General features: G+C 42.2%; 1 protein-coding gene across 1 annotated transcript in view; it reads right to left on the minus strand.

Annotated features, from left to right (window-relative positions):
- Positions 1–13,024, minus strand: part of BOLL (boule RNA binding protein) — a 927,996-nt gene that overhangs the window by 256,429 nt on the left and 658,543 nt on the right. Inside the window, exon 7 of the mRNA XM_086955429.1 lies at positions 660–731. Within this exon, the coding sequence (XP_086811555.1) occupies positions 660–731 (72 nt within the window). The remainder of the gene's footprint in view (positions 1–659; positions 732–13,024) is intronic.

Genomic DNA, 13,024 nt, shown 5'->3' on the forward strand with positions numbered 1-13,024 from the left:
GGTATTTATGTCAACAGATAGCTAACTCTGTCTGGTAGGCGAGACCTAGAAAAAATGGACCGTGGGCTGTGTTTAAGTGCAACAGTGACTCACATCACATCACCAACTGCGTGGCGCATCGTCTCCAGGTTCCAATGCATCTCCAACTGTGCACAGCTCGACGCCGACGCTTCACCTTCAAGCCTTAACTCTTGCAGTGGGCCAGAGTTACTGCTTGGAGTGTTGCACAAATACGTTAAGCATTGCCTCAAGTTATGCCTGCTCTGTACCAAGCTACAAGAGGGTGGGCACAGGTCAGTTTAAATTGTGTATCTGACTTATCCGGACTAGGATTATGGTTCCTGCTTGGACAGGGTGCATACCTCTCCTTACCAGAAATCCCATTTCTAACACTCATCGCACACGCTTCAGAATAACCGATTGCTTAAGAGAAATGCCAGAACTTTATGATATTGATTATGGATAAATGGTTTTGTTGTTTGACAATTCTTCTTTAATCTATGTGTGTTTGTTTTCTAATGTAAATAGATTATTTATTTTGAATGACTGCACAGGTTTCTTTTAAACCACAAATGAACATATTGAAAATGTGAGTTAAGTTAAACAGAAAATGCAATTAGGAACAATAACTTTCATCTTCCTATGTAACCAATTTGTACCTGGTAATGGTATGCCGGTTGCTGATAAACAGGATGAGATACCATGAAAGGGGATCTGTAAATACAGTGTGGCTAGAAGAAAACAACAATTCAATTAGAGAACACAAAGAAAACAGTCAAAAAGTCCATGTGATTAGGACAGTATTACTGACTTTTAATAAATACATCCTCAACACACATCTTCTATAGTAGCATACCTTCAAATAACTGTTAGAATCAAGGAGTAAATGCCAAAAGTTCGTAAAAGTCTCTTTAGAGTGAAGCTTGCAGAGTTAGGGAGAAGCCACTTCTCTTTTAAGACTCGAACACTGCTTACTTACCAGAGCATGCACAACAGCAGAACTGGAGGTTTGCCCCAAATATTCATGGAACCATGCCGTGGAAGGGGTTGACCCTAGCAGATGCTTTAGCAAGATGTTACATTTAATTAAGCCATGCTCAGCAGTTCCTGTACTATAATGCAGATTAGAAAGAAGACAACACTGGGGGATTGGTGGATATGTACAGAAGCAGCAACAACTGTTTAAGGTACATCTAAGTGAAGGGGTATCGGAAAAAAAGAAACAGGAAACAAACAGTACCATTGGCCCTCAAAGACATTCGATGACTCTGAAAGAATAGGAGACCAGGGAAGAGTGGACCTGAATAAGGTGCATGAGAGAGGGCTCCCTGTGCTTTGGCTGTAGGATGATTGCAACCTGCATTAAAGAGTTGAAACTCCTCTGAAGGAGGTCAGTAAAAGTACACGAGCTGCTACGATGTATAAACTTGTATGCTGGGGAACAGATCAAAACTTTGGACCCCTTTATCAAATAATAAATTTCTCATTAGTAAAGCCAAACTGCTTGGAAAATAAAACAAAGGAAATATAATGACAATCAAAAAAGAATTTCAAACCCGGATCTCATTTCAGTCCATGCAGCTATTGCAAAGGAGATGGCTTTAAGTGTGAAGCTATAGTTCAACTCTCCTTTGGTGAAACTCCATTCCAAAAAGGCCACTACACATGAACATCAACACCATTCCACTTTTTCTTTTATAAGACCAGTCCCTTCTTGTCAGGTGGTTCCTTTTCAGTCTCGTCCCCTCGGTCGTTTCAGAGACAAGCTCCTTCCTGTTCTATCAGTAAATAAAGAGCCTCAGCTCCTATTGTACCAGCTCCATCTTAGCTCCAGCCCTGCTTGATGCACCTCTGCTTTAGTGCTTCCAGGACCAGCTCTGCTCCAGTCCAGATCCAAAACGTCAAACTTGCGAGAACTGTCTGACAATTTGGACCCAGAACCTTGGCGTTTTATTGTGCACTTGTGCTTCTTCCTTCTGATGCTGTCAGGCAGTTTCTCCATTGTTATTTCTCTCTGCAACTTGTGCTTCACCCTGGAAATTAGAAGTAAAACGTTTTCCCCTTAGATTCAAAGTTAAAAACACACTCGTTCACAAACTCACTCAGAGTAGCAATTCACCATGCATCAAATGTACATATGGAATGAGACCTCCCACCATAAACTGATGTGTCACCCAAGACAGACAGTGTGGCGTCCAGAAAGGGTTTGCACTTTCCTCTGAGCCTTTAAAAAAGAAGTCATGGGCTCACCCCCACATCGAAACCTTGCCAATGATAAGCTTGAAATTAGCCTGGCTGATAAAATACCTGTCCCTTTAAGAATCAGAGGCTTCCAATCCCAGGATGCACTTTACTGGGATTTGTCTCAGAGTCAGATCTTTTTGAAGGGTATGTACACATAAATGGAAACACATTATGGCTTTCATTTCATAAGGTAGATACACCATGTCAGGGACGGTTGTTTATGACTCCAATAGATCCCTACGATGCAGAACCTGGACTATAAGTAAAAATTCGTTCTTCTGCAGCCAAGGATTTTAATGAAAGTTGCAAATGTCAGAATAGAGTAGTAAGCACATCAGTCTTATCTTCTGGCTTTCAGTCATAAGTGATACACGACAAATTCTTACTGATGATTCTAAGTGAAAAGATTCTTCAGGGGGCTTGATCTACACAGTCAGCTCTTCTATTAGTCAGGACACTAGTGTCTTGCAAATGTTTGGACAGATTTCCCAGTGTCTGCCTTACAAATGTTTGCTAGCAGGATGTTTATTAACCAAGCTGTAGCTAGCACCTTCTTTCTGATAAAATGAGCACAAGACCTTCCTGGCAGAACTGAAAGGTGAAGATGAGGCTGGCTCAGCATAAGGGCAGAGCAGAAAGCAACAGGAGAAAGTCAGTGAAAGGTAAGAAATAGCGGAGCTCTTCTCAAGGACTCCCTCACACATGACATATGGTAAGAATCTGGGCTATGGAGAACTCTAAGGTGAGTAGGAGAGCTTACGTTCAGGATGCTTCAAATGAAGAGGATGTGCTACTAAACAAGCACTGCTGTTGAAGCCTACAGCTGTTGAACATGGTTTACTGCTATTTAAAGTTACCAGGGATTGCCAGCCTGGCAACAAAGAATAATTCATGTGAATATATGAAAGATCCAGTGCTGAAGAATCAGGAAACTCCCGCGTTGGGAGTTTAGGAAGGAGATACTTAGGGGTCCCTCTGGGGCAAAGGCATGGAAAGCACAGGGGGAAGAAACCCACTGTCGCTTATTTGAGTGTACTGCACTGTCTCGGTTCTCATGCAGCAGTGACAAGAGGGTGTGCTACCTCATGGGGGTTGCAGTGCCATCGCTTCACTATTGCTCTTGCATGGGGCCGCCTCTTTACTACTACCACCACCTCTGAACTTTCCAACACCTTATAGTATTCGTAAGTAATACTGAAACCAGTTTAAGTACATGAGCAGAGGCAGATACCAGGGAAAGGGGCATAAGGGGCCTCCTCGATCCTCGCACTGTATCCCCAGCAAGAGGAGTTCTCTTTTTTACAGAATGCAGATGCATTTTCAAGGCTGAGGGATTCATCAAAACTAGCTGTTTTACCTACTCCAGGATCCAAGGAGGAAATTCAAGCACCTGCCAGAGCAGTCAGTGCTCTTGCATGAGTCGGAGGATTGGTGCAAGGGTGTTTCCATCAACATCGGGTTCCACTTACGGAGATGCAGGCTAACGGTAACAGAAGTTACTTTTCATGAAGCGCACACTGTCGGCTGAGCTAGCATATGTGAGTGCTTCGATCTTAGAGCACACGTAACGAACAGTGGAAAGCATAACTCTCAAGTTTCCATTCGCCATGCGTGAGTAGATCACGCACTTAACATTTTTTTCTTGCTTCTTGAGATTTGTAGTCCTGCAGTTCCCATTTTAAAATCGGGATTAAAAGTCCCAGAAAGCAAATTAAAAAATATAGACTGCATGAACTACTCACGAACGGGCTTGGGAAACTTGAGAGTTCTAGAAGAGTGGGAGGTCACAAGACAATACTGTACATACGGAGACCGTCCTGATCATGTTTATGGCTGTATACTTCCTCTCTTCAAGTTCCCAAACTGTGGCAATGCTCTGTAACATCCTTTGTTTTCAACGTAGTGGTTAATACGCGTGTTCTCGAGTTCTAATGCCTCACAGTTCCAAGTAGGTGAACAAACAGTGGCTTCAGGCGGGAGATGAAGTGCTTGGAATCATACCTCCCACACCGTTTACGGTTTGGGGGTATGATTCCAACATGCTTGATACCACACATGATAGGATTTGTTGCAGCCAGCGCTACCATGTGGTAGACTTTTCTATGCTTGGTGTTGACAATTAGGTGCAGGTGTCGAGCACCAGAAACCAATTAAGTGCCGGTACTTAGCACTGGAAAACCCCGTGTGCATCGTGGCCTGCCTCTTTTGGGGAGCTGCTTGAGGTCCTATGGCCTGTGGGTCTATTTGAAGGTCACCTTTGTTACTTTTGGGCTCCCCTGATGGCTCGGGCCTGCCCTGACTCCCCTGTTTGTGTTGAGGCCCCTGGACCTTGCTGGTCCCGCCATTGCAGCTTCTTCAACTTCTGCATGGGTTGCATTTGCCAAGGCTTGTTGGTGGTTCCGGCGGACACCGACCCCTCAGCACTCGACATCTCATGTGGGGCAGCTCATGCATGGCTCCTGGTCTTCCTCAGCGTCGCCTAGTCCTTACAGCTGCACAGTCCAGGTCCTCGTCAACTCTCCTGCAACTCCCGACATTGGGTGGACATTCGTCTTCCAGATTTCCTGGTCACTCATGGGTGACAGACTCTGTCCCCTCTGCTTGCAGATACATTTTAACTATAATCCACCTACGGATTCCAGCGGACACTTTCTCCTTCGTCAGTAGCAGCACTTTCTTGAAGTCCTCCACTGGGTACGACTGCGGTTTCTGATGCCACTTCACACATATGCACCTGGCTTCCCAGGTGTACATAACGTGGGTACTAGGGTATCAATGGTTCGGGTGGCTCTCCAACCTTCTGCCTTCCACAGGGTTTATTCAGGGTCCACTGGGAAGGGTTAATTTTCTTTAAAACTCCAACCGCAACTTACACGCTTAGGGGTTCCTAGTCACTCACCTTGGGTCCCAAGCATTTCTACGTCCTCTCAACATTATCTTGATCTGACTCATGGTTCTTATACCACTTTCTTAGTATGTGGTTTGGTTCCCACCTGGGGTCCACTGTGTATCCCATGCTATATACTTCATCTCTTTGTAAAGTATTGTGTGCATTGTGCATATCTCTGGATCGGAGATATCTAAACGTATTAGAGAGTATAATATAATAAAAAAATATTTTTTATAAATACCTTTTGTGGTTCTTTTTTCACTTAATCTATCTATATACGATTGTGTTTTGGTACAAGCTGCTTTACACTCCTTTTGGACTAAGCCTGAAGGCTGCTCTCCACAGCTACCCCTTAACAGAGTTTTCTATGGTAGTCTAAGACCTCCTAAATCACCATAAGTGTTGTCTGGACTGGTGCACGGTGACCACTTACATAAGTGTACATCATATACCAGGCCGGCTTCTCACACACCCGGCATTGCTCAATGACATAAAAAAGAAAAACATGTTGTGATTGATTGATACAGAGGATCCCAACACCATCTGTGAAAGATTTAGTAGGACTAATAGAGATTTGTTTGCTGAGCTGCAGAGTTATGTGCTACAGAGTCTTTCTGGAATAATAGAATAGAATAGATTGCTGGCCTTCATATTTGGTGTGGAATTCCTTTCTGCAATTAGCTGAGACAGTTTCAAAATTCTCATGAGCGTGTATTTATGGATCAAAAATACTGCTCTGGATTTTTGGAGTAGTTCTACAACTTCTGTTTGCACAATTTTGCTACAATATGAGAAATTAGTCAGCAGCTGTTTTAGGCTTTTTAGAGCAAGGGAGAGAGATGATTGTATGGTTCCACCGAGAGTTAAACAATCTGGTAATAGAGGCAGCCAAGGATGGGAAAAATTGCTTGAGTTTGAACAACTTATTGTGCAAGGTAAAAATTAAAGAAGATATTATAAAACTCAGAAAAATAGATGGAGCCTGAATCAATTTGCTAACCATTGAAATTGTATCCACAATATGAGGGAAAGTAGGCCGTGAGAATACTTGTTGGACCAATTTTTCTTCGGTGGATACCCAATAAAAAAATACACAGGGGTGTGTGTATTTTGGTTATATTTTTTAAAATTTGTATTCTGGGGTACCTGTACATAAGTGCGTATAGTCTACGTTTATGACTATGAGCGATGACTGGTATATCTGACATCTGCTGCGTTTACAACAGAAATCTGTGACACTAACGGAATGGGACACCATTCTGCTTCAGATGAAGCTAAAACTGGTAATAAGCTGCCCTGAATAGTATTGAACAATTGCCATACTAGATATTCTCCTAGTCATATTATACCAGCCTACTATATGTTTCCCTTTTAATTGGCTTTTAAGCCGATACAAATTGTTGGTAATAAATGCTGATATTAATGTTTTGTCGCTCTGTCCACCAACTGATGCTAATCATATATATACTGTGTTCATTACTCTCTCCATGGAAATGTGTACCCAAATATTTCTCCAGTGGGCCACAGTCAGAGTACTGTGTTCCACCTTCTTGTTAATACGCTTACCCAGGAGGCACAGCTCAATTACGTTGTTTACTATAATGAATAACTCGAGTTCTATGGTGAGTAACTACAGCCCACCTCCTATTATAGGATTTTTGGAGACACTATCTCTTGTATTTAGTTTCTGAGTCATCTTCTCCTAATTGATCGTTTAATCACCATATGGTATATTGTGATTAATGTTGGATCTTCCAGAAAAGATAAGTGTCCTATAAGCGGATGTTGTACTAAGCAGATCATAACTTTCAAACAAAACATGTACTAGTAGCGAAGAAATATGCTAATTTCATGCTGTTTTCTTGCATTGACCCTGTAATCTTGTACTCGATCCGTTGTATGTCAATATGGCAATGTACTGCACTGTGCACAAGCTAACCTTATACTGTATTTTAAAAACTTAAAAATAAATTTAGAAAAAGAATTACACAGCCTTCTCCAATCATCCTCCATTTTTTGCTGTGCACGCACACTGCACACCCTCTGGCTAGGCTGATTTTGAATTTCTGGTAATGTGTTTTAGTCCAGGTTATAATTATAACTTGCCCACTTTGTCACACCTCCTCCTTTGTCACATTGTGTGACGCTGCATTCCAAGAAAACAGCACCTCTCTAACCACTCATCCATGGCTCCCAAAAAGTTCCCACATTGGATCACAATCCTAACAAATATATATTGACAAACACAGGGCCCGAGTCACTGAACTAAAAACTTAGAACAAAAGTCTAAGTTTGCGACTTTTGGTATTCACAAAGGCAATTACGAGTATTATCTTTACGACTGCAAAGTTTCTGCACTTGGGCGGAATCTTCGCCCTGGAGGCAGAATCTCTGATCTCGGCGCATAGTAAGTTTTCTTTCATCCTGACACACCTAGTCAGCGCCTACCATCGCCCCGCCCCGCTCCAGCTGAAAGTCATTAGCCCAACAGCCAATTCCAGTCTTGATGCGTATATAACCTCAGAGCTGTCACACACAAACCCTTCCAGACCTTTCAACACATCACTGAATGTGTTTGTCAGTTTTCCCTTTGTCACGTGACTCAATATGAGTAGAAGGAGGAAGAGAGCATGACTGTATGACCCAACTATCAAGTATCTGAATGAGTGATCACTGCCTGAAATTCAACTCTACCAAGACGAAGGTGATCAGTAAGTAAGTCTTTATTATTTAAGTTATTTAAAACCGTAACAATGTCATAGTACAAATATGATATCCCTATAAAATGATTAAAACGTTTTTGTTTTTTTAAAGAATCACATATTAATTGTTCAGTCCTAAAACCAGAAATAGTATTCTTTTCATGATGCCAATTCAAAATATGTTCATAATTCTGCCACATCATATTATAATCATATTGCACTTAATGACATATGATAACATTTTAACGTTTTGTTATGCAATTGCAATAAAGTTCTAAACATTATTGTTTTGAATGTGTTACATAGTTTTTCTCATAAAACAATAGGAATTTCATCATTTCACAGGTCAGCTGGGGGTCTGTAGTGCCAAGTCCTCTAATGATTGCAGATCTACAAGTTCGAATTCCTCTGTCATTAAAAGCCATTTTTAGTAGTGCAACGCGTTTCGTTTTTAAACTGGGGCAGACACATATTAGATGGATAATATCTTGCCGGGCTTCACCATATAAGCCGCAAGATTTGACGCCAGTATACTTCCATGATGGTTGTTCAGCCAAGCTTGGTCCAACCCCAAATCTAATTGCCATTAGCTTACGTTTCTAGAGGGGCGAATATGTTGCACCAAGATATTCCGCCGGTCGGAGTGATGTATAGGACTGCAGAACCATCCAGCCGTGGGATCTTTTTGCTAGGGTACCTTTGTCTTCCAATGATGATTGTAATTTTGCCGCTTTGTTTGTTAAGCTACGGAAGATTTGGAAGGACGGGTTCTTTGCCCATAGATCCATCGTCTCAGTGTCCTTCAAAGCCATTTTCAAGAATTTGCTGTAGCTTGAGTTTGGATCATCCTGGGCTTGCCACAGAGCGGAGGTGATCATGTTTGGGAATCTCTTCCCACCCTGGTCCCCTAAGTGGTGGCCGGACAATATCGGCCCCCCTCCTATACCTGTGACCAAAGTTAAAAATCTGGGAGTCATTATAGATTATAAGTTGACTCTTAAACATCAAGTATCTAAAGTGGTGTCCTCGGCCTATTTTATGTAAAAAACTTTAAGGAAAATATGTCCTTTTATTCCTTTAAAATCAAGAAAGACAGTGGTTACTTCATTAGTCTTACCTAAACTAGATTATTGCAATGGCCTTTATACCAACATACAATCTACGATGCTCAAAAAATTGCAAAAAGTGCAAAATGCTGCTGCAAGACTTGTTTTGGACATACATAAATATCAATCAGTTAGAGTAGGGATTCAGGACCTTCATTGGCTGTCAGTTGCCAGGAGGGTAAAATTTAAAGCCTTGTGCATAGCTCATATAGCCCTCCATAAAGAAGGCCCTTATCTGAACTTTATGAATGGTATCCCCCAAACAGATCCTTGAGTACTGCAAACACCCGTTTGATGCCTATGGCTAGAATTAGAAAGGTGAACTGGGGAGGAAGGAGCTTCATCTATAATACTTCAAAGAAGTGGAACTCTCTCCCTCGACATTTGAGGGAAATTCCAACGCTCCTTGAGTTTAGAAAGCAACTGAAGACACGGCTCTTCTAGTACTTTTGGTCTGAAACACAGTATGGAGTTCCGGAAGCTCCAAGACACCTACGGGTAGACGCGCGCTATATAAATTAATAATAACATAACATAACAAAGGATCAACTTCTTTGCGATGTCCTGTCAAGATGTCAGGTCCAGGTACAGTTTTCCCTTGTTGTCACCTTGGAGATGGTTTGTGATTGGGAGCAGGATCTTGACTCGACATGCTGCTCCCAAGCTATCCCAGTCTATGTCATGATTGTAGCAGCTCTCTATTTCTTTGATACTGAGTCTTTCCAGAGGTTGTCCGGTGACCTTTTGGGAATCTTTCAGGCAAGCTAGTCCCAATGCTTGCGTCAGGTACTGAGCTGCGTCTATGGGAGAGTTGATCACATACATATGCCTCATACACTGGCAGGAAAGAAAAGGATTGCCTGGGATTTCAACCTCGTTTCCCGCTTCCCACATGTGGTAGGTGCAATTGATTGCACATATGTGGTTCTCCAGCCACCTCACCACAATGCAAACATCTTCCACAAAAGACTTTGCTTGCACTCCATCAACGCACATGGTATGTGATGCCAGTGGCTGATTTACAAATGTGCATGCATAGTTCCCAGGCAGTACACGTGACAGCTACATATTGACAACTCTTGCCCAGAGGATGGCGCAGGAGAATTTGGCTTCTGGGTAAGTACTCAAGCACCAGACAAATCTGGTATGAATAACTGTTGTTTTAATATACACAGCCATTAAAAATCAATAATCCTTATGACACATGCATAGCCCAAACAGACACTGCATGTACCATTTCATACATTATGAACTTTACAGATGCAAGAGGGACATGTACAGTGAAGCTAATAATTATTAGACAACCCAGAACATACGACTAAGGGTACTCTCTGGAATGGTGGGAATCGAGAACACTCTTTCGTTTTTATTCTCATACCAGTCCACAACATGAGTAATCAGAGACACGGAAAAGTTAAAAATGTTTATTTTTAACAACGTGCTCTAAGATGCAGTATTTTGGCTAACATAAGCAGGCATATGATTAGAAATAAAACAATCAGCATTGTTACAATTCTATAAAACACAAAGGGAGAAATCATGTTACAATGATAGAGGAAACAGGTCATATAGTGCCTTGTAAACCACCCTCCCCTACTAAGAACTAGGTTTTATAATAATAATGGAAGGTCTCTTAGGCTTAAATGGGGCACCCACACCTTCAAGATCAGCAGAGGTGAATCACATCTCAGGATCAGCAAAGCTCTCTGTAACTGGAAAGGGTTTTTCTCCAAGTGCCCAAATCATGCATGCAGTGCAATATTAAAGGCACTAGAATTTCAGTTGGTTGCAGCTGTGTGTGTGTTGTGTCTAGAGCGTGGGCGATCAACCTAAATAACAGCATACATTGTTATGGTGACCATGAACACTTCTGCACGCAGTGTACAGATTAAGGTTGCGGTGTAAGTCTAGGGATGTGAAAAACAGACGGTTCTCATGCGAGGGAAATCAAGCAGTTTAACTTACAACAACAGTTACATGTAGTGTCGGGTGCAAAAGCTGCAAAGTGGCAAAATGGCGTTTAAACTTCTAATTCGCTTATGCTAACATAGCAATGTGTGCAAGCAGAGCCCTGTCTTCACTACAAGGCCCTGTCTAAGCACACTGCACAGGAGGAAACTGAAGAAAACCTGCCAATCTTCCATGCTCAGCTGGAGGAGTTTGAGCAGCAGAGACCTTGTATTCGCATGAACTTCATTTTGTGTCCTGAAGACGGATGTGAGTAACGAAAGAGATGTACCATCATGTGTTATTTGTCACCTTTCATTTTATCCGAGTAATGGGCTGCAGTACATATAAGGCCTATGCATCACTGGAGCACATGGAATGCTGATTTCTGTGAGCATTCTGGGAGTTGTAGTGTTCTACACCCAACTGAGTATATTGCTGTTAAAGTAGCATTTTAATTAATAAATGCACTTATGTCATCACGACTAGTGAAGTAAGGGACTTATAACAGTTGTACGCAATGGTGAAGGAATGCCTTGGACAATGTCTAGCGTTGGAAAGAGAGGGATTTGGGTATTGGATGCTTTATAATGCATGCCTATTGTGTGTGTCTTTTGTCACCTTTCACTCTGATTAAAATCTGCAGCACTTATGAGGCCTATGCATTATTGGAGCACATGGAATGCTGATTTCTTTTTTGTTTCAAATCTGTTTATTGAAGAAAGGGAAAAGGTTTTCCAATTGTACAAAGCAAGATGAAGGTATTGAGACAACATGCAATATTACACAACATTGGCCTAGGAAGCTTACATAAATTCTGCGGCTACGTCATTCTTATATTTCAAATTGCTTATAGTTGTTATGTAAATCATACAATTATATCTTACTTCCAACATATATCTGTGGACATGAGAGAACATCAAAAAATAAGAAATGTAATAACATGAAAAAGGGGGGTTCCAGGGCAGGGATGAGGGGGTGGGAGATACTGCCAGGGAACAGGTTCCAAGGTTTCCCTTTTAAAGCTAAGGACTAGGTGTGGTGTCCGACAGTTGCGTCTCATGTGATATGTTTGTGTTCTGGATTGGTGGGGTGTCCTCAAATAGTTGTAGGGCTCTTCTAATTTAGAGAAATGATCTATTAGAGGTTGCCATGTGCTTGTGAGGAATATGCTACTTACCAGTATGCATCTGTTGTTGGCATGTAGGGCTGCTGACATATCTGTGCATAGATCGCCGCCTAGTGTTGGGTCCGGATGATTGCACATTGCTGTCCTGGAAGAGTCTTCGAAGTACCACGAGGTAGGTAGCTCCTCCCCTGGACTACAGTGCACATGGGCATCCTCTCCATCCTCAGATTGTTTTTCTCCAGTGTGGCAGAGATGGAGTATGATACAATAAGTGACGTCCATGCTTGAGATTAATTCTGAGTGCTACAGCTGCGACTGGCACCGGGGAGGAGGGCGGGCGATATGAATGTCAGCAGCCCTAAATGCCAAGAACAGATGCATACTGGTAAGTAGCATATTCCGTTCGAGGCATGTGGGCTGCTGAATTCATATCTGTGCATAGAATAAATAGAAGTCTCCCCCTTAGCAGTGGTTGCCCGTGCCAGCTGCAGCAGTCTGAAAAAGAGCCCTGAGAACAGCCTGTCCTACAGCAGCTTGCTGTTTGGAGTGTACATCCACGCAGTAGTGTTTGGTAAATGTATGTATGGTGGACCATGTGGCTGCTCTACATATATCCTCTAGAGGAATGTTACCTAGGAAAGCCATGGATGCCCCTAACTTGCGTGTTGAATGCGCTCTTGGGGAACTGTTAATGTGCGTTTAGCTTTTTGATAACAAATCTGTATGCACTTAACAATCCATCTGGATTTACGTGATTTGGAAATGGGGTTGCCTTTGTGCTATTGAGAAAAGGCAACAAACAGTTGCTTAGTCTTTCTGAAATCCTTTGTCCTGTCTATGTAATACAGGAGAGCTCTTCTAACATCTAGTGTGTGCAGAGCCCGGTCTGCCACTGAATCTGGATTTGGGAAGAATACTGGCAGTTCTATCGTTTGGTTAATGTGGAACTGTGATACCACCTTAGGCATAAATTTAGGGTTGGGACGTAGCACTACCCTATTAACAT

Source organism: Lissotriton vulgaris, chromosome 2_1, assembly GCF_964263255.1.
Source record: "Lissotriton vulgaris chromosome 2_1, aLisVul1.2, whole genome shotgun sequence".
Lineage (NCBI taxonomy): Eukaryota > Metazoa > Chordata > Amphibia > Caudata > Salamandridae > Lissotriton > Lissotriton vulgaris.